At 54.3% G+C, this 18,431-nt stretch overlaps 5 protein-coding genes across 5 annotated transcripts; 2 read left to right on the forward strand and 3 right to left on the reverse strand.

Annotated features, from left to right (window-relative positions):
• Window positions 1–28: 28 nt before the first annotated feature.
• LTHEOB_10118 (Peptidase S41 family protein) lies at window positions 29–2,370 on the reverse strand (the record flags this gene model as incomplete). Its single annotated transcript, XM_035506728.1, has 3 exons — window positions 29–1,713; window positions 1,769–1,903; window positions 1,962–2,370. 3 exons carry the CDS (start codon window positions 2,368–2,370, stop codon window positions 29–31), a joined length of 2,229 nt encoding a protein of 742 aa, XP_035368156.1.
• Window positions 2,371–4,664: 2,294 nt separating this feature from the next.
• Window positions 4,665–5,459, reverse strand: LTHEOB_10119 (uncharacterized protein; the record flags this gene model as incomplete). Its single annotated transcript, XM_035506729.1, has 1 exon — window positions 4,665–5,459. The coding sequence occupies one exon, from the start codon at window positions 5,457–5,459 to the stop codon at window positions 4,665–4,667; it is 795 nt and encodes a 264-aa protein (XP_035368157.1).
• A 1,034-nt stretch (window positions 5,460–6,493) lies between these two features.
• LTHEOB_10120 (Nucleoside-diphosphate-sugar epimerase) lies at window positions 6,494–9,149 on the forward strand (the record flags this gene model as incomplete). The annotated part of the gene is made up of 6 exons (XM_035506731.1): window positions 6,494–6,510; window positions 6,568–7,582; window positions 8,058–8,196; window positions 8,257–8,619; window positions 8,669–8,803; window positions 8,854–9,149. The coding sequence occupies 6 exons, from the start codon at window positions 6,494–6,496 to the stop codon at window positions 9,147–9,149; spliced, it is 1,965 nt and encodes a 654-aa protein (XP_035368158.1).
• Window positions 9,150–9,844: 695 nt separating this feature from the next.
• On the reverse strand, window positions 9,845–13,089 carry LTHEOB_10121 (Integral membrane protein; the record flags this gene model as incomplete). The annotated part of the gene is made up of 4 exons (XM_035506732.1): window positions 9,845–11,152; window positions 12,115–12,197; window positions 12,255–12,583; window positions 12,635–13,089. The coding sequence occupies 4 exons, from the start codon at window positions 13,087–13,089 to the stop codon at window positions 9,845–9,847; spliced, it is 2,175 nt and encodes a 724-aa protein (XP_035368159.1).
• A 4,074-nt stretch (window positions 13,090–17,163) lies between these two features.
• Window positions 17,164–18,112, forward strand: LTHEOB_10122 (uncharacterized protein; the record flags this gene model as incomplete). The annotated part of the gene is made up of 2 exons (XM_035506733.1): window positions 17,164–17,541; window positions 17,651–18,112. The coding sequence occupies 2 exons, from the start codon at window positions 17,164–17,166 to the stop codon at window positions 18,110–18,112; spliced, it is 840 nt and encodes a 279-aa protein (XP_035368160.1).
• Between the last annotated feature and the right edge of the window lie 319 nt (window positions 18,113–18,431).

The raw sequence follows: 18,431 nt of genomic DNA on the forward strand, positions 1-18,431 counted from the left end.
TCGTAACGTGATATGTATATCATCACATTCACATGAGCATCATGATCGTGGCGAAGCCGACGAGCATGGCAAGACCAGACTGAGCCATTCCGCGGCTGGAGGAAGAGCCGCTGGTGAACTGACCAGGGCCGCTGTTGCCGTTGTTGGTTCCGTTAATAGCAGACGTGACGTGTCCGGTCGAGCCGGGAACGCAAGAGCCATTGCGCCACATGGTGTCGAACACGGTGGTCCACACGGACACGGGGTCGAACATCATGGGCGCCGTGTAGAAGATGCGGCAGTCGGCGTACTCGGGCACGAACTGCAGCGGCGTGTTGCTGTCGTCGCCCTTGCGGTAGTTGTTGCGGTAGTTGAGCGCGCCCTTCCTGTCGCCGGCGACCACGGCCGTCCGGTTGAGGACCTGCTCGGCGTCGGCGAGATCGGTGACGCCCGACGCCTCAAGAAGGTCGAGACTATCCGAATCGAATGTTTCGGCGAGGTTGCGTATGTAGTCGGCCGCGTAGATGATTTGGCCCCAGGTTAGAACTTCGGCACCCTTCGTTCCGCCGACACCCACCATGGGTCCGTTCTGCGGCCGGCCACCCATGACGATAGACTTGACACCAGCCTGTGTCTTCATGAGCTCTGCAAAGACTGCGCAGGTCGAGGCGCAGGTGCCGTCCTGGAGCAGGACGATGTTCTCGGCCTTGAAGGGCTGCGACGGGACATCACTATTGTCGCCGTAGCCGCTGACGCTGAAATCGCCGACCTCGAGCGGGTCGCTGAAGTTGTTGCGGACCAGGTTGGTGAAGTTGTCGCCGTGGATTGCATCGGGCCCAAAGAAGGCCTCCCAGGAAGGGAACTCCTTGTTGTTGACGTCAAGGCCAGCCGACTGGGCCCAGAAGTGGCGAATGATGCCGTACTGAAAGCTGTCAAAGATTTCTTCCTGTGCCGTTTCATTGTTCGCAATGTCATATTCGTCCGCTATGGCAGTCACAACTTGACCCATGGCGTTGTACGAGTCAGCCGCCCTGACACGCGTGGCGCCGTAGGGTTCAATCGAAGGAAATAGCTGCTTGAAGAGATCATAGCCAAGAAGGATGGAGCCGCCGCCATTTCGCCGGAGGTCGACAATGAGGTATTTCTTCTTCTGCGCAGTAGCCTCGGCAATGACTTCACTGACAACGTTCTGGAAATCTGACATATTTGCCGCCAAAAAGCTTGCGCTGCTGATGACTGCCACGTCCTGGTAGCCGGTGCCATTCAGGAAATAACCAGAAACACTGTTGTCCTCAGCTTTGGCAACCGGGTAGGGATAGCCAAACGCAGTTGGGATCGGCTCTGCCGAAGTTGACTCGGCCGGAGATTCGGATGTTGGCGTCGGCGTCGGCCCCGTGCAGAATTTGCTGAAGAAGGCCTCGCCGCTATCCACACCACTGAAGTTGGCCGTTGGAAATGCAATGTGTCGGATGGTGGCCTTGGTCCCATTTTCGAATCCAAAAACACTCGAGCTACCTTCGTAGGTCAACGAGTTTTGGAAGAAGCCACCCCCACTTCCTGAGAATGATCGCTTGGCTGGGTCCCAGAAGATGGTTTGATAGCCCACGTCAAGGTCGGGGCTCTGAGAATTCCCAATCGCGAGCCAGTTAAGATAGTCCACGACGGATTGATTGTTGACTGTTGTGATGGCAGATGGCGTAAAGTTTGACTGTGTTCGAGCTTTTGCGATGTCATCTAAAAGAAGACGGCTTAGTACAACCATAGTATAGAGGGCTGATGAAATACTCACTGAATACGTAGACCTTTGGAAGGGATTTTCCGTCTGAAGAGAGTGAAACAAGTTCGACAGGGATATTGTGTTCGTCAACCTTCCCAAATGCAAAGACACTGGACATATCAGAGATGTAGGCTGTGTGCCCGTCATCTGCAACCATTTTGTGAGTTCCTTTCCACATAATGTTCAACTTTTAGTGTTCTCTTACAAGCTTTCTTCAGCAAATTGCTAATATCAATTTGCACGGCATACTCATTGGTGTAGCCACCCTTGGATAGCTTGTTCGCAATGTCATCGAGGCCACCGAGGAGATCGACGGACGGCCTGGCGTAGCCCTGAGGAGGATCTTTCAGGTACGCCAAGGTAGATTTCCACTGCATAATGTTCCGAATCTCCTTGACCAATTGCAAGTCGCCGTCGGTATCAACTGGCACAGATTGCAGACAATCGAGACCAAGGGTAGCAGGAAGTAATGTTGTAGTAGCCTCGAGGTATTGACTGATTGTCGCGCAGGCATTTCCACCTGCTGTAGGTGTAGCAACTGTCGTGTTGTTTGCTGGTGCAGCAGATGCAGCGGCAGCAAGGACCGCCACAGCAACAGCGCCGTGGGCGAGCATCTTGGAGAAATGAGTGCTCAAGAAAAGTTCAGATTGACTGCAAGAAGATGCTTAGAAGCGAATCGATGAACAGCTAAAAGGTATGCTGCAAGATGAGCACCTTATATGTCCTTCGTGTTGGATATCAAGCATCTCACCAGAGATGTCCTTTTTCCCAATAAAGAAAATGGCCACTTCTCAGATGTATGAGCACTGGCCATGGCTGTGTGCGCCTTCGCGTTCGCGTGGCGGGCCGGTGGGGCTGAGCCGCTAACCGCAGCATTTTGCGGTGTACAATAGCCGGACTTCAATGCTGATTCGCAGCCGCCTCAGTAAGCACTAAACTCATTGAATAATCGCGGGAAAGTAGAGCCAATCATACCTCCTGCTGAAGTGCAAGCCAGTTGTATCATGGAACGAACAGCTCATATGCCCTCGTATGACTTGCATATGAATAGGCCAAGAATATTTATATAGGTAACGCGTACACATGGCAGCCACGAACCAGACATAGAGCATGAGAACTTTATTCTTCACCATCTTGCGGCTCGGTTCTTCGGCCAAGACCGGCCGCGTCGTATACCTCACTAGCAGTCCTTTCCTTGCTGAAAGCCAGTGCTGTGTAGAAGATGTGGCACGAAGGATTTGATGTGGAGTCGCAAAACGAGGAAAAGGGTCCGTGTCAAGTCTTCCTTCACTCCAGCTGATGGAGTTTTCTCCGAGGGTGGTCGGTGCCTGTCGATGCATACCAGAAGGGTATGTTACCGCTCCTGAAGACCGTAAGCACTATTCCAGATTCTTGCATGTCATGACATGACGGGATTTAGTCACGGGTGTCAAGTTGCTTGAAGCCCCTCTTTAGGTGGCCCACTTGCGGGGCATGACAGGCGGTAATCCATGGTCAGGAACGATGGAAGGCGGCGGGAATAATTAGCGCCTGAGCCGTTGTCTATTTGGGGGCCACGCCGGTCTTAGACCGAATTACCTAAACGAGCAGTCGACGGCACGCCAAGCCAGCCACTCCGTTGGCTCAGCCTCATCTGGCACGTGCTTTTGTGGAACTGGATTATACAAGCAGCGACAGTATCTGCAGCTATTGGTCGATGCGAAAGTTGCTCCAGTTGCGCTGGCATCTGTGCTTTTGTTGGTCAACTTCTGTCCGGAGATGCTCGCGCTCACTCCTCGGGTAGCGGGTGACGTCATACGCGGGCCTGTCAGCCCATCCATCTAAAAATAGACCGGTCCTTCAAGCCGAAGCTCTTTGTCGAGCCTGGCCAACTTGTCCGTTGTCCCGATCCACTACCAGTCACCTCCCGTGTATAAGCGTACCAGCCGAGAACCCATACTAAAAGGTTCTGGAATACCTAGATCTTTTGGTACAGCTGCGGGTGGCTGATACAGTGGATTAATTCCTCTCGTGCTCACTTCGGCGTACTATTATTACAATTTTATCCTACAGAAGACAATTCTTCTCTAGTTGTACTAAGGAACGCTGTAGATAAACCCTAAAAAATGGCTGATACATGTCCTATTGAAGTACGAAGAGCTATACATAATATTCACCTACACTAGAAGGCCTTTTGGGCTTACTCGCATCCTTGAGTGAACGTAATCTCTGTTAGTTGCGCTCACCTTAGAGGGTAAATACATTATGGTTTCGACGTTTCTACTCATGGTAGCGCTAGCAACAGCATATTCGCGGCGCAACTTCTGTCGTTCCTGTCCCAGCTCACAGGCGTCCTGGAGAGCGTGGTAGCTCTCAGGCTAGCTTCATTGTCTACCATGTTAATTGTCACTTCGAAAGCGGGCCTTGCCGATCAGGTCGAGTCATTTCTGGGCGGCTCCAGCCAGTTACAAGTCCAAGAAATGGCAGTACGGAACACCCTTGGCGCTCCTACTGAGAGCTGGGCGGCGGCTTCCTTCTAGAAGCTGATCGAGAGTTCCTTTGTGTTCCATAAGTCGAGAAAGGCTGTATGATCTCGAAGGAAACGTAAAGACTGGAGATGGAATTCAGTGCAGTGATACACAGCAGTTGATGGTCTTGCGTTCGGCCTAGTGGAGTTTCCAATGTACGCAATATCTTTTCTGACGCCATGCTACCAGTCGACTCTTAATAACGCACGAGATAAACACTCGTTTCCAGGTCGGTGGCGAAGGCGAGATATACCATTGGTGTTTTAGATGGTTATTAACTAGGACTCTTATGATCAAAAGGCTCAATTAGATGCTGCCGGAATAAGTCAAGGCTGCCAATCAGCAATCCAAGTACTAGTCAACATGATCCAGCAAAAAGTAAATTTGCTTCAGCTCCCGTCCTACTGCTTTCCGGGGACCTCGCCTACAAATAGAACCCCCGAATTCCCCTTTTCCAACTCTGCAATGGTCTCCGGAGACGGAAGCCACTTGTTTGCCGATGCTCGATCGTACCACCGAGTCAGCGCCTCCATGCCGTCAATCCAATCCACTCCCATCAAGTCCCTGCCACACGCAACAAAAGCAGCGAAAACACAATCAGCGATCGTGACATCGTTTCCGCCAGCAAGACTCAAGCTCTGCCTGTCCAAGACATCGTCTCTAACCAGGCCATCCACTCTCGCCAGCAGCTTGCGAACTTGCAAGTGCGCATCAGCGGACGCCGGGGCGCTGAAGTGCTCGGGCTTGATCCCGAACCAGTGCATGCGTTCCTTGGACCCATGCCGCATCTGCACGTTGGACCACTGCATCAGCTCGTGGGCGAAGAGGACAATGTCGCGCGTGCGAGCCTGCCGTTCTAGCGTAGAGCCGCTCAGGTCGCGGAAGCCCGCTGCGGCGGGGAAAGTCGCTTCGAGGTATTCCAGGATGGAGGCCGACTGGGTGATCCAATACGGGTCGGTGGTATTGTCGCTGCTCGACACGCGGAGGACAGGCAGCGTGAAGCCCTCGGGCTTGGGCTCGCAGCCGGTAAGGGTCTCGAATGTGCCCTTCGCGGGATCCATCCGGACTGGGATGAGTTGCAGCCGGCCGCTTTCGAAGAGGGAGCGGGGGAGGTGTTTGGCGAGGAGGTAGTTCGTCAGGCGCCTGGGATATGGCGTCCTGGGGATATACCAAATAGTGAGGGTGGTTTCAGACATGATGAGAATTTGATAAGAACTTGATGGGAACTCGGTGAGGAGTGGTTGTAACTTGATGGTTGATGTCTGCTTGATAGGCGCTACAGCGAGCCTTTTATCCACGCTTGAGTTCCAAAGAGGTCTTATCTTCGGCATCGAAAAGGTTCGATGTCCTTACTCTGATTTCAAATCAAGTGCGCGTTGTTGATAGTCTATCAGAGTCATGCTCTGGCAGTATGGTGTTGCATCTTGGAGTGCACGGCTCGTAAGATTCCAAAAGTGGCTAACGCCAAAAGACCCTTGCACATTTGAGCGCACGGGTCGTAAAACCCCAAAGCGGTAATTGTTTTTACGACCATAGCAACAGTGCTGCTTAACGAACAACATTATGTCGCCACGTACATAGTTTTCGGAGCATCAGACTTTCGGATAACTCTAATTCTTTCTATCGCGCGTACCAGTCGCTACGCTCCACGCGCTTCCATTTTCATGCTCGATCACAATAGTATTCGAAGCTCGTCGATACGTTGCAGAAACAACGCTGCTTAACGAGCCTGCTGAATGTTACGGCCAATTGTGGGTGCAAGTATTTAGCCGTGCCACGGGTCGATATTGGGAACCGGCCTTTTACATTGGTTTGTCATTGGCTGATATGAACGCGCCAGGCAGCCGCTACCTGCACGCCCTGCTTCGGATACTGCGGATTGTTTGGCCATGACACGTCAGGCGTGTTCAGTCTTGATTGATTGTAAGTTCATTATTGAATCATAGTTGGGCTTGTTTCGGCCTCGGAGTCTATTGGGCTCTCAGATTTATAATCTGTTTGCAAGAGGCCGAAGCTTCCTCTGGGATTGATTACCTTTTTCTGTGGTGAAGTAGCAATCAGCTCCGCTGCTGTTTAGTAAGGCTTCGCGCAGTTCGGACGCCATGTGCACGCGCCATGGGCAAACAGTAGACAAGTTCAATGTTCTATAAAGTTGAGCCGAACCATCTCTTTTAATGCGACATCACTTCATCACTCAAATACAACATCAACAACTCCCCAGTCTTCCACAATGGTCAAGATTTTTGCGTAACGCCCCCGTCACCTACAAAAGCAAACGCACCTCCACTAACGCATCCACCATAGAATCGGCGCAACCGGTTGGATTGGCGGCGACGCCGTGCACCGCATCGCGACTGCGCATCCCGAATACGAGTGGACGGTTCTGGTCCGCTCCGCCGCCAAGGCCGCCGAGGCCGCCACATACGGGCTGCCGCCTTCCACACGCTTCGTGACGGGCGACTACGAATCGCGCCAGCTTCTCGCCACCGAGGCCGCGGCCGCCGACATCGTCCTCAACATGGCCGACTGCGACGAGGCGGCCGGCGCCCGGGTGCTGCTCGAAGGCATGAAGGCGAACAAAGACCAGCCGGGCTTCTTCATCCACCTGTCGGGCGCCGCCATGCTGGAGTGGGACGACCAGGTCAGCGGCAAGTACGGCGAGGAGAGCCCCAAGGTCTACGACGACTGGGACGGCTTGCAAGAGGTTACTAGCCTCCCGGACGCAGCCATGCACCGGCCCGTCGAGAAGATCGTGCTCGAGGAGGCCGGCCCCGTCCGCACCGCCATCGTCTCCCCGCCCTGGATCTACGGGCGCAGCAGGGCGTCGCCCGTCGAGCATAGCGCCGCGACCATGACCATCCCCATGTTCCAGGCCCACGGCAAAGGCATTTGCGTCGGCCAGGGGAAGGCGCGCTGGGGTACGGTCCACCTTCATGACCTGAGCGAGGTGTTCTTGCGGCTGGTCGAGGAGGCGGCGAAGGGAGGGGGCGCCGCCACTTGGGGCCGGGAGGGCTACTATTTCGTCGAGAGCGGTGAAGAGGCGCTTGGTGAGGTGAACGCGGCTCTGGCGCGGGCCATGTTCGAGAACGGATTGCTCGAGTCGCCGGAGCTGGACACGCTAGATCGAGAGGCGGCCGAGAAGGTCACGCCGTTCGCGTTGGTGATTTGGGGCTGGAATGCGCGTCCGAAGGCCGTTCGGGCGAGGAAGTTGCTTGGTTGGAATCCTGCTGTTTTGACCGGACTTTTGGAGGACGTGAAGGATTGGCGTTGGGGGCCAGACAGCAACTCGATCAAACCGTTTGAGTTGCCCAAGGGGATGGTGGGTAATATGGAGGCCTAGGCTACGACTTATCTGTTCATGAGTTTAGTCTTTCTTTTTTTTTAGGAGGAATAACAATTCATTCTCTACTCTAAATGAACTTTCACTCACACAAGCGATCCGTATGTCCTATCAGCGATGAGGTTCAGAAGTTGCAGGATTTGTTCCAAGATGCCTTGGCAGTCAGCAGAACCCCGCTTGATTTGTAATACATGTCCTGACCTGGCGTCTTTCACCTTCAAATGCTGACGCGGAAGAACTATAAAAGCTTCTCGAAAATTTATGTGTAGGGAAGGGCTTCTCAGCTGACATACTTGAAAAAATCTTGCACACTTGTCCCATCTCGGAGTATCATTAAGCTATGGCATCGATCAGAAACCCTGCCCTCCCTTCACGTGCGACTGTTCTTGTCACTGGAGTGAATGGACTAATTGGATCTCATGTGGCTGACAAACTACTTGAGCATGGTTACAAGGTCCGTGGGACGGTACGAGATATGCAGAAAAGCAGCTGGGTGGTGGAATTCTTCGAGAAGAAATTTGGCCCAGGGTTGTTCGAGTTGGTAGAAGTCCGGGACATCACCGAGGATGGTGCATTCAACCACTTTCTGGAAGGTAAGTCGCAGCTCTGCGGATCGCCAGAAGCAGGATAACTAACAAAGCTTCGCGTAAAAGGAGTAGCAGGGGTAGCGCATGTTGCTTCGCCCGTCAGTCTGGATCCGGATCCAAGCAAGGTCATTCCAATTGCAGTCAATGGCACTCTCAACATACTCAAGTCCGCAGCGAAAGCAACGGATGTAAAGCGCTTCGTCCTCACGTCTTCTTCGTCGGCAGTGACTGTCGCGAAGCCAGAGTCTCAGGAGACCATCACCAAAGATACATGGAACGAAGAAGCTGTACAGATGGCAGACAACCTACCAGATGACCTGTCTGACTTGGAAAAGGGCTTCGTTGTTTATGCAGCCAGCAAGGTCAAGGGTGAGCAAGCCATGTGGGACTGGGTTAAGGCGAACAAACCTGATCTGGTGGTCAACTCAGGTAAGAGCTAGTGAGATGCCCAAAGGGAACATGCTTATATGTGGTACAGTGCTTCCTGGAGGAAACTTCGGCAAGATACTGAGCCCTCAGAACCAGGGCTTTCCATCGACAACTCTGCTGGCGTCGGCTTTGTTCAACAACGATGAGAATCTCATCAAAGAATTTGCTACATCCTACCCTCCAGGTAAGTCTCCCACTCCGGAATGACACGCTCGACTGATGCTTTATATCAAGAATGGTATGTGGACGTCCAAGACAATGCTCGGCTCCACGTTGCTGCGTTGACTCATTCCGACGTCTCCGGGGAGCGTCTCTTCGCATACGCTTCCCCTTACAATTGGAATGACGTACTGGCAGCCTTCCGCATGGCGTTTCCGGAAAAGGAGTTCAGAGATGATATCCCAGGACTATGGGACGACTCGACTGTTTGTGAGCCTGCAAAGAGGGCCGAGTTCCTGCTGACTGAGATGGGGCGACCGGGATTCACTCCTTTGACTCAGAGCCTCAAGGAAACATTCGAGGGCTCTTGATTCTATTTTATACGCGAAATCACCGTTGAGGAATCGTTCGGCAATGGAAGTGCAGCAAAACGATATGATGTCACGGATATTCTATTCATACTTGCTTTGATGATACATCACTGAACACATGTTAAACGAACACTCTATCGATTTGGATGAATCAATTCACTGCGAATACACCATGAATGATGACGAGTTTTCTTCTCTGGCTAGTCTAAGCTTCCCAAAGTGGGGCATTTCGTCGAGATTTTATACAGTGGCGAACAAGGCCATCACTGCATCCGCACAATGTGTTCGGGCTCATCCATTACTCCTTGCACCGTCGATGAGTTTGTATCCACGAAAAGCTATCATGCAGTGTCGACTTCGAAGCTATTTTAGTGATAATAACATAAGATCTTGAAAGTCAATCGCCCGCGAAGGTCACATCGCGGTAATGCAATATGGATTTCTACCATCAAGACGGCTTTTGCGCTGTAAGAAAGCAGCATCTACAATAAAGCTTCTACCTTTTGTTACACAGAAGAAGGTACCATGGTTATAGGTTGGTTGAGTTGCAAGTAGGTTCTCATGAGGTTGTGAAAGCGAGCACCTGTTTGTGGTTTAGCTCGCTAACTGTAGTACATTACAAACGCGCCGACGTCTGTCTATTGATTAATGATTAATATTTACAGGCTTCTTCTAGTTCGCCATGCGCGCAATCTCTAAATGTTAATGAACAAAAGCAAGCCAACTATCCATCCAATCCACAAAGCTTCATTGGACCACAGGTTTCTGATCCCGTGCGAAGCTCCTGCTGATGTCGGCACTCCGTTCGTCGCGACTGGTGCACCCATCCGGTCCGAAGTCATCAGGGGGCCGCCACCACCACCACCACCTTGGCCTCCCGAGGCTTGACCCACCGGCGTGCCACCGCTACCGCCTGGACCAAGCGTCGCCACCGTGCTCGCCGGCGCCGTCGCCGTTTGGTTCCCCGCATTCTCCACCACGACCGTCTTGCCCCCAGCGTCCGTGGTCAACCCCACCACCGTCCCACCCACCGTCACACTGGCCCCAGTCATGACCGTCCACGTCCGCGTCCCCTCCGCAATCCAATACGCGGAGCCGGCCGGCAAAAACGTCAAGTTCCCCACGGCAACCGGTGGATTGTTGCCGCCGTCGCTCCCTGCAGGCGCTCTCTCAGTCGCCGTGACCGTCGCCGCCGGCGCCGTCGCCTCGCCGCCGCCCTCTTTCCCCGTCACCACGACCGTCTGCCCCGACGGGCCGTCCGTCCGCAGCGCCACGACCACGCCGTCGACCGTCACGCTGCCGCCGGGCGCCAGCGTTGCGGCGACGCCGACGCCCCCGCCGCTCACGCTCTTCAGCACGTTGTACGCGCCGGACCCGCCGGCCGGGCTCAGCTCCAGCGCGCCGACCGTGACGACGGCGGCCGAGGCGGCGGCCGCGGCGGCAGACTGCTCTGCCGGGCTGGGGCCGTCCCCCTTTCCACCACCCGGTCCTCCTCCTCCTCCTCCTCCTCCTCCTCCTCCTCCTCCTCTTCCGCCTGGGCCTCCCCGATCATCACCACCGTTCGAAGGGATGGGCGCGGGCGGCGGCGGCACGGTCGCGACGGCCTGGGCGCCGCCGGGCGCTTGGGCGACGACGAGGTAGGGCCCGGCGTCGTCGGCGAGCTCGTCGCTCTTCATCATGGCCAGCACGGTGCCGCCGGGCAGCGTGAGCGTCGTGGCGCTGCCGTCCGGCCCCGGCGCGAGCGTGGCCGACGGGTTGCCGTTGACGACGTAGACGCTGCCCGCCGGGTTGAGCGTCAGCGGCGCCGCGCCGCCCGAGAGGGTGATGGCGATGGGCGTCGGCGTCGGCCGCGGGGGGAGGTCGCGTCTGGCGAGGTTGGGGTGGCGTGGTCCGGGTGCGGGCGAGGGGTCGAGAGCGAGTTGCTGCTGCTGTTGTTGGTGGTGGAAGGCGAGGGTGGTGGTTGTTGATGTGGAGTCGGGATGGTTTTGGCTGCTTTCGGTAGCCTGGGGAAAAACTCGTTAATGCATCGCTCGAATAAGAGTAGGTGTAGAGGAGTCCCTTACAGTGCTCGCGGTTCCCTCTGGAGCGAATGATGTGGCAGTGTTCTCCCATGTATAGTCGTGGGGGATTGGTAGCGGTACCAGCCACGCTGTATCGCTTGTGCAGCCTGCATCGCCTGGCTCGGTGAAGCATGCTATGTTTGTACCTACAACCACTGTCGACTGCGGCAAAGCCCAAGCGCCAGCGCCGTACGCTGCAACCAGCAAGCTGAAAATGGTGGGATTGCACATCCTTCCACGGAGACTCATGGTTGCAACCGTGGAGAATGCATGTGGAGAAGGGAGCGTGGCCACCACGCTGGGGAAAAAGTTTTGGTTTTAGGGCGCCGCGGCGAGCTGGAGCGAGCGGAGAATAAGAACGTCAATCACGGACAATTAAGGTTACTGATACGGCCCGGTCGGCTAGGAATCCCGGGGTGACCCGTGTCGCATAAGAAAAAGAAATCGCACCGACCCTCGGACGCTGTTTGACGAAGGTTTTAGCACGAAACGGCGGAATCACGGCATCTGTGGCTGCTGCCCAGAAAGAGAAAAGGGAAAGTGGTGTTCCAGCATTAAAGAGCCTGCCACTTGCGGCACCTTTGCCGACATCGGCCGACCAATCCCACGCCCGCGCCCCTCACCAGCGTTTCCGCCGCCCCACAAGGCTAAAGTCAAGCTTAGCAGTGCACGGCCCACCGATTCTAGGCAAAGTAGGCCGTCTCAGCGGTTTGATTGGCGTGTCGACGCATTATACACGCCAGATAAGGCAAAAAGTAAAGGGAAAGGCAGGTCCGGAGCGGCCGCTTAAATCCAATTCATTAGTAATGCTAAGAACCCCCAAGACCTGTCGCCAGGCGTGCAACACTGTGTCACCAGCATGGGGCGCCTTACGCCACGCTAGTATGCCCATCGTTTCTCCTTACGGGCTCGAGTACGGAGAGATTGACTTGTATTTCTTCCGCGCCCTTTGACGAAGATTGGTCCCGCCATTGCGAATGATAAGAGCCTTGCACATTATGTATTAGCCTATGCGTCCGTAATAACATGCAGTTGATGCGCATACCTATATAACTGTTTTGCGGGGCGTTAGGTCCTTGATTGCTCCGGTCGCTCCTCTTGAAATAGCCGTGGAACGACTGTTCGTAGCTGCGGTAGAATGGATTCTTCCACCTGCGATTTGTTCTGCTGCTGCCGTAAGTAAAGGGGTCGATGACGATGTGAAAGCAGCTTTGCATGCTATTTTTGAGCGCAGGCATGGACGCGCAAATGATGCCCAAGCACGCTTCCATGATGGTCAACGCAAAGGCTGGACGGACAGCCCATGTCACATCATAAGTCTTGAAGAAGATGCGATAGATGCCTAGCGTCCGAATGACTCCGCATGCGCAAGTGCTGTGCCATTGTCAGCGTGCAAGAGTCTCAGTAGGGATCACCACGACGTACAGAAGGCCCAAGCTGAAGACGACACCGAGCGCGAACTTCGCGCGCCGGGAGATGCGCAGGTCCCAAAACAAAGCCATGGGCAATACGCATGCCACAAAGTCTTGTATCGCGCTGATGACACCAGCAGAGACCATTTTTGCGCCTTCGTTGATGCAATGGTACTTATGCGTCGTTCGCCAAAGAGGATTGGCCTTGTCCCAATACGCATTGATGGGACTGCATTCGAGCGGAACGGCCAGAGTGTACGCCACCGTGTACGCGCTGATGAAGATGATATTGCACCAAATTGTCCATTTGAACCACGATCGAATTTGGTCAATGCGACGGTAGAAACAGAGTATTGAGATCTTCGTCAGACCGGTGCTGGCTAGGTAGAAGATGGAGATGGCGAGGACAATCTTTACTCCGAGCGAGGTTAGCTTATTACGCACAAGGAAAACGATGTGAGGATCCATGCCTTTCTACTAGTCGCGGCCATATCCGCGGTCAAATCCCAGGTGTGACGATCAAACCCGTGCTTTTCGGCTATAAGGTGTGTGAGTCTAATGAGTCGCGACCACCCGATGCTAAGCAAACTTACCAAGACATGTTGCGATGCAAAGTCCGATCGTAGGAAGCTATGCGCGCATGTTAATACTGGGTCCGTTGACCTGATTCGTTGCACAAACCATAGCGGCAGTGATGAGCGCATCGTCTATACCTGCATTGCGCCGTGAATGCACGCGGTCGTATAACCTCGCCAGGAGGGTACACAGGGCAAGGACAGTGAAGACAATGCTGATGATGGTCAATGTTGGTGGAGCTCGGATGCCGTGTGGAAAGGCATCCGTCTGCCATGCCGCCACCAGCTCCAATGGAGCCACTGGGCCACCAGGCATGGGGAAAATGCCACCAACGACGGGTTCGAGTAATGGGTGTTAAGGCTTTGGATAAAGGCGACTTGAAGGTAGGGCCGATTGAAGAGTACAATGGTTAGCATGCCAAACCTTGCCATGTGCTACTCATGCTCCCTTTATTATCTCGACCACTGAGCATACCAGACTGCGTTGAGAAAAAGCCACCGATGCTACAGATCTGATAATGGTGCGGCTGGACCTCGGTCTACATGGTTTCCGGGCGATCTACAATCAAACAGGGACAGCAGAGGATGTGCTTTTGGGATTGGAGAAGCCATAGAGGCACTGCTGAACCGCATCCGCGGGTGATAGAGGCCTTGGTGTGTCTAACGGGCTGCAGGTGTCAGAAAGTTAACAATCTAAAATGGACGTAATCGACGTGCGCCACAGCATATTAGGTTAAGCTATCGTGCCGCGTTAATGAGCTGACACGAGCATTGGAAGACGCTGAGTGGGTGAATTGCTCAAGGAAAGCGGCTCGGCAATTCTACCTGGTCGCTCCCCGCGCGCAAGCCGCCACAACGCCAATCTAACGGTTTCAAATCGTGGCGGTTTTGCATGACAGGACGCAGGTACAAGCAGATACACTGGTGACGGAGTTAAGTCCGCGTGGCGAGGCCTCTCAAAAAGTGCCGTTTAGGAACCGAAACCTAGTCGTTCCTTCACAAAGCCCACTGTACTTACCATCCCACCGGAGAAAAAAAGCAATGGGTGGAGCTGTCTCATACGATACCATCGTAGCTCGTGGCCGCGATGACCGCCGACAGCGCTATTAGTATCTTGACGCGTGTCCCGTTCTACGTTGTAGATCTTTCAGCTGCGGCAAAGCATCGCTGTATGACCTCAGCTGCGGATTTGCTTGGCATTTATTGGCTTTTGCTTGAAGTCTGTCGTTATGTACCTCCCAACCCCCTTTCTGTGTGCAGCTAAAATACAACGAGACTTTTGAAATATCCAAGCGGCTCTGCAGGTGGACACAGGCGTTTCAGTCTGCCACTGAGTACGGGCGCTAAGCAACGGCACCAAGCTTGTTTTTGCAAGCGAAAGGAGATCGCTTGTGCTAGTGACTAGCTGCGGATCTGGCTTGATTCTGCAGGAGCTTCAGTCGGAGCTTCAGTCGTCACGCGATCGATAGGAAATAATTAACTCTAGTGGTCCAATGATACGTCATCACTTATCATACAAGTATTATTTCTACCGGCGGGGCCCGACCAATCTCCAAGAATACATTGCAGAAGCACCCACTAAAGTAGCTGCCTTCTCCGCCATTTCCTGGCTCTCGCTGCTCGGTATTGCAGCACATATGATACGTCATACCCCATAGATAGCATTCGCCGACCACAGACTTCTTGTTTCCAACGCTTCTCAGAAAGAACAGGACTTCAGCGCCTTCCAACTGCCAAATTTCGTCACCAATCTTAGGCTGTTGGAAACTGAAACCTACCGAGAATTCTGTTCCGAAGAAATGATCCTTGGACCACCCATGAGGCTCCACTTGGGCCTCAAACTGATCAAGGTTGCAATGGCCGTACATTTCCACCATCAGATCCGTGCGTGGTGTAGCAAACGAAAGCCCGTCTCTGGTCGTCATGGTTACTTTGTCTACCTGCCGTCCGAGCACGCGCAGTTCCCGCAGTTTTGTCGATGGACGGATCGACGTATGCCGGTTTCCGAAAGGCAATGGATTAACGAGTACGCCGTAGGACTTTCGTAACACTTCCCGCAGTTCTTCTTGACGGGGCAGGGTCCAATCCGGTACCCAAGAGGGAAGCCGCAGGGTGGGAATCTTGGTGCGGGTTGTTGCACAACTGGATAAAATATCCAGGGCCCGAGAACACCTGATGATGTCATGTGCGGTTTCCATGTAAACGGTCTCAGCCGACTTAGAGTAGTCTGCTGCGTACGGTGACGTCGGCTGCTGTATGAGGATTCCAAACAGCGCAAAAATTTTATCACGAGGATCTCCAGCCGAGCAACCCCGAGAGTTTCTGAGAAGGTCGAGCAATTCGTCTGGATGCACGCGCCTGCAGAGCTCAAGCTTAAGAGCTCCGGGCAACGGGGGAGCTGACACTTGCAGGGAGGATGATCGCGCATGCCATTTGCTTAATATGGTCCGGAATAGCTCCCACTCCATGACCTCGGTATCACACCCAATTACCAAAGCTTTCCTCGCATTCGCAACCTCTTGCAGAACCCACACCCTGTAAAACCAGAGGCAGTCGAATACTATTCGAGAGGCTCCAACGTGGATGAGCTGCAATGACACATCCACGAGGCAGATGAGTACTTGTGTTGCACTGGAGTAAATCTGCGGCATGAGGCCAACCTGTTGGCTCCGTTCAGAGGTGTCGCCCTGGTTGATGCACAGTTGATCCATCCAAATAGTCCTCTGTTGGTCTGGCAATCTGATCCTTTGCAGCACAGCCTTTGCATTTAGTGTGATTGGGATATCTCCGAAATTTGTCTGCGCAACAGCGGAGAAGCTGTTATCTCCCTCCTGGTCGGCCCACGTGTATGACACAGCCTCGTATCGGGGAGGCAACCAGCGCGTTAACTCCGAGTGTATTATCCGGCATTGGATAGGATCGTCACCACCCCCGGGCTGTAGTACCACCAAGCGGATCTCCCTCTTGGCTGGATTAAGCCGGATATATTTTTCTTTCAATAACACTGTTGGGGGCTCGTAATATGCCTCACCGCTGAGATCCAGGTCGTCGTCATCTTCAATGCCCTCAAAACCATCATTTTCCAAGTCTTTGGGAAGCGTTGGAGGCGGTTCTTGGTATGTTTCACCATTGAGGTCCAGGTTGTCATCGTCTTGGATGCCGTCAAAGTCGTCGTCATCCGACTCCCGGAACGAGGCAAGGATTCCATCCGCGTCTGGGTGCGGCGATGCTGCTACCTCTCCGCAGCCCAGACAGAATGAAACGCCGCCATTGACGGCCGTGTCCGGGCGGGCACAGGTGCAAGCCATTCCTCGACTGGCCCCAACATCGGTTCGCTGGGGGGATCGGGTTGGGTGGAGACCTGGTGAGCTGTTAAGGGGATGTCGAGTATCAGTCTTGCCGAGGAGGATCCCGCCGGGTGATGTTCGAGACTGAAAAATGGGGCGGAGATCCTCACGTGATACAAAACCGGTGTGCTTCAGCGTGCTTCATCTCTCAGACATAAAAGGATCGCATTGACGCTGCTGTCAGCGAGTGAAACGGTTGCATATATTCCAAGTTCTGCAACATGGAGGCGTAAGGAGAAGGAGTTCCGTAGTTTTTTCCAGATGTGAACCTTTGCAGCGCCAAGCCGAAAAGACACAAGAAAAGCTGTTTAGAATATACCGGTACGCGCATTTTCAAATAGCGTGAATTCCGAAGAGGTCTCGATAATAAACATGGGCTTTAGTACGTTGAAGAGAACCACTCAAGCATCTCACCATGGCCCCCGCATTATCTACCCGACGGCGGGGGCGCTGCTGACGGCGCTGACAATCCATCCGGATCCGCCGCATCCACCCGCCCATCCCGATATATCAGAGCCCGGAAGCCCTCGCATCTGACAGCATCTTTTCAGCAATCCACCACCCTACCACCCCACCTACCTACCTGTCTCTCTCTCTCTCTCTCTCTCTCTCTCCACACCATGGACCAGCTACGCCGCCTCGCCCCAGCTTCTCTGCCCGCAGCTCGCGCTCGCCTGCGCGAGCAGCGGACCGCCCTCACGACCGGCGTCATGTTCGGCGCGCTCTTGTGGTGGGGGGTGCGCGACTACCGCGAGTTCCTGGCGCTGGGGCCGGGCGGGGTGCCGTACAACGTGCTGGGCTGGGCGGCCATCACGCTGCTGATCCGGCCCTTCGCGCTCAGCAAGGCCGCCGCCACGCGCACGGCCGACTACCCGCCCGCCGCGGGCGCGCACGCCGACGTGGCTGCGCTGCCGCCCCGGGAGGGGCCGCGTGCGCGCGTCGGCGGCATCGCGCCGCACCGCCAGCTGTCGCAGCATCCGCCCGAGTCGATGCGGGAGGTGAGTGCATGAATAGCCAGTTTTGTGTCACAGTTGATGTTTTTTTTTGTGGTGGCCGACGACCAGGGATAATCGTTGACGCGCGTTGTGCGTTTTTTTCTTGCTCCAGTCCATCCACAATCTCTTCGCGAACGCGGCGGCACAGAACCCGGGCCTGCTCGAGACGAAGAAGTCGCTGTACGAGCGGCACAACGACGCGCTGTTCGTGTCGGACCAGCTCCTGGGGAACGCCGAGGCGGTCGGCCTGCCGCATACGGCTACCGCGTCTCGCGGCGAGATCGGGCACCCGCACCCGGACCTGTCCATTCACCTCTACGTCTCACCAGCGGACGCGCGAGTGCTGATTGAGAAGGGCTGGGCCGAACGCCACCGCATGTCCGTGCCGGCCAACTCCTGGTCCAAAGCTATTCCCATATTCCGCAGGATCGGCGACACCTTTTTGATGGTTTACGGCCCGAGGAACGAGGAAGAGATGGTGGTGCTGCAAACCATCCTGCAGAATAGTATTCGATTCATGACGGGGAGGGAGGACTGCCAGTTGCCCGAATGGAAGACCCGTGTAAACGGATAAAAAGTAATTATGAAGTCTCGGTAGTCATCTCTTCTCAATGACGGCTTTTGCTAGCCCTGTACTATAGCGATATTTATTTTAGTCTCGACTTCATCAATACGTGGCTTCTGTATAAATCAAGCTTCAGAGATCAGCCAATTGTCAAAATACTTTCCGGCTCCTGGCTGGACTATGAGTGATGAGATATAGGCTTAGGCGACAGTTGATAGTGGCACAAACAGCATCCCGAGCTTGAGTATAGACGATGGCCCGGCGATGGATGGGGGTTTGAATTTTGGAACAAGGCACTAGAATGTTAGGGGTTGAAATTCAAGCCAAA

This window comes from Lasiodiplodia theobromae, assembly GCF_012971845.1.
Source record: "Lasiodiplodia theobromae strain AM2As chromosome Unknown scaffold_36, whole genome shotgun sequence".
NCBI classification, from domain to species: Eukaryota; Fungi; Ascomycota; class Dothideomycetes; order Botryosphaeriales; family Botryosphaeriaceae; genus Lasiodiplodia; species Lasiodiplodia theobromae.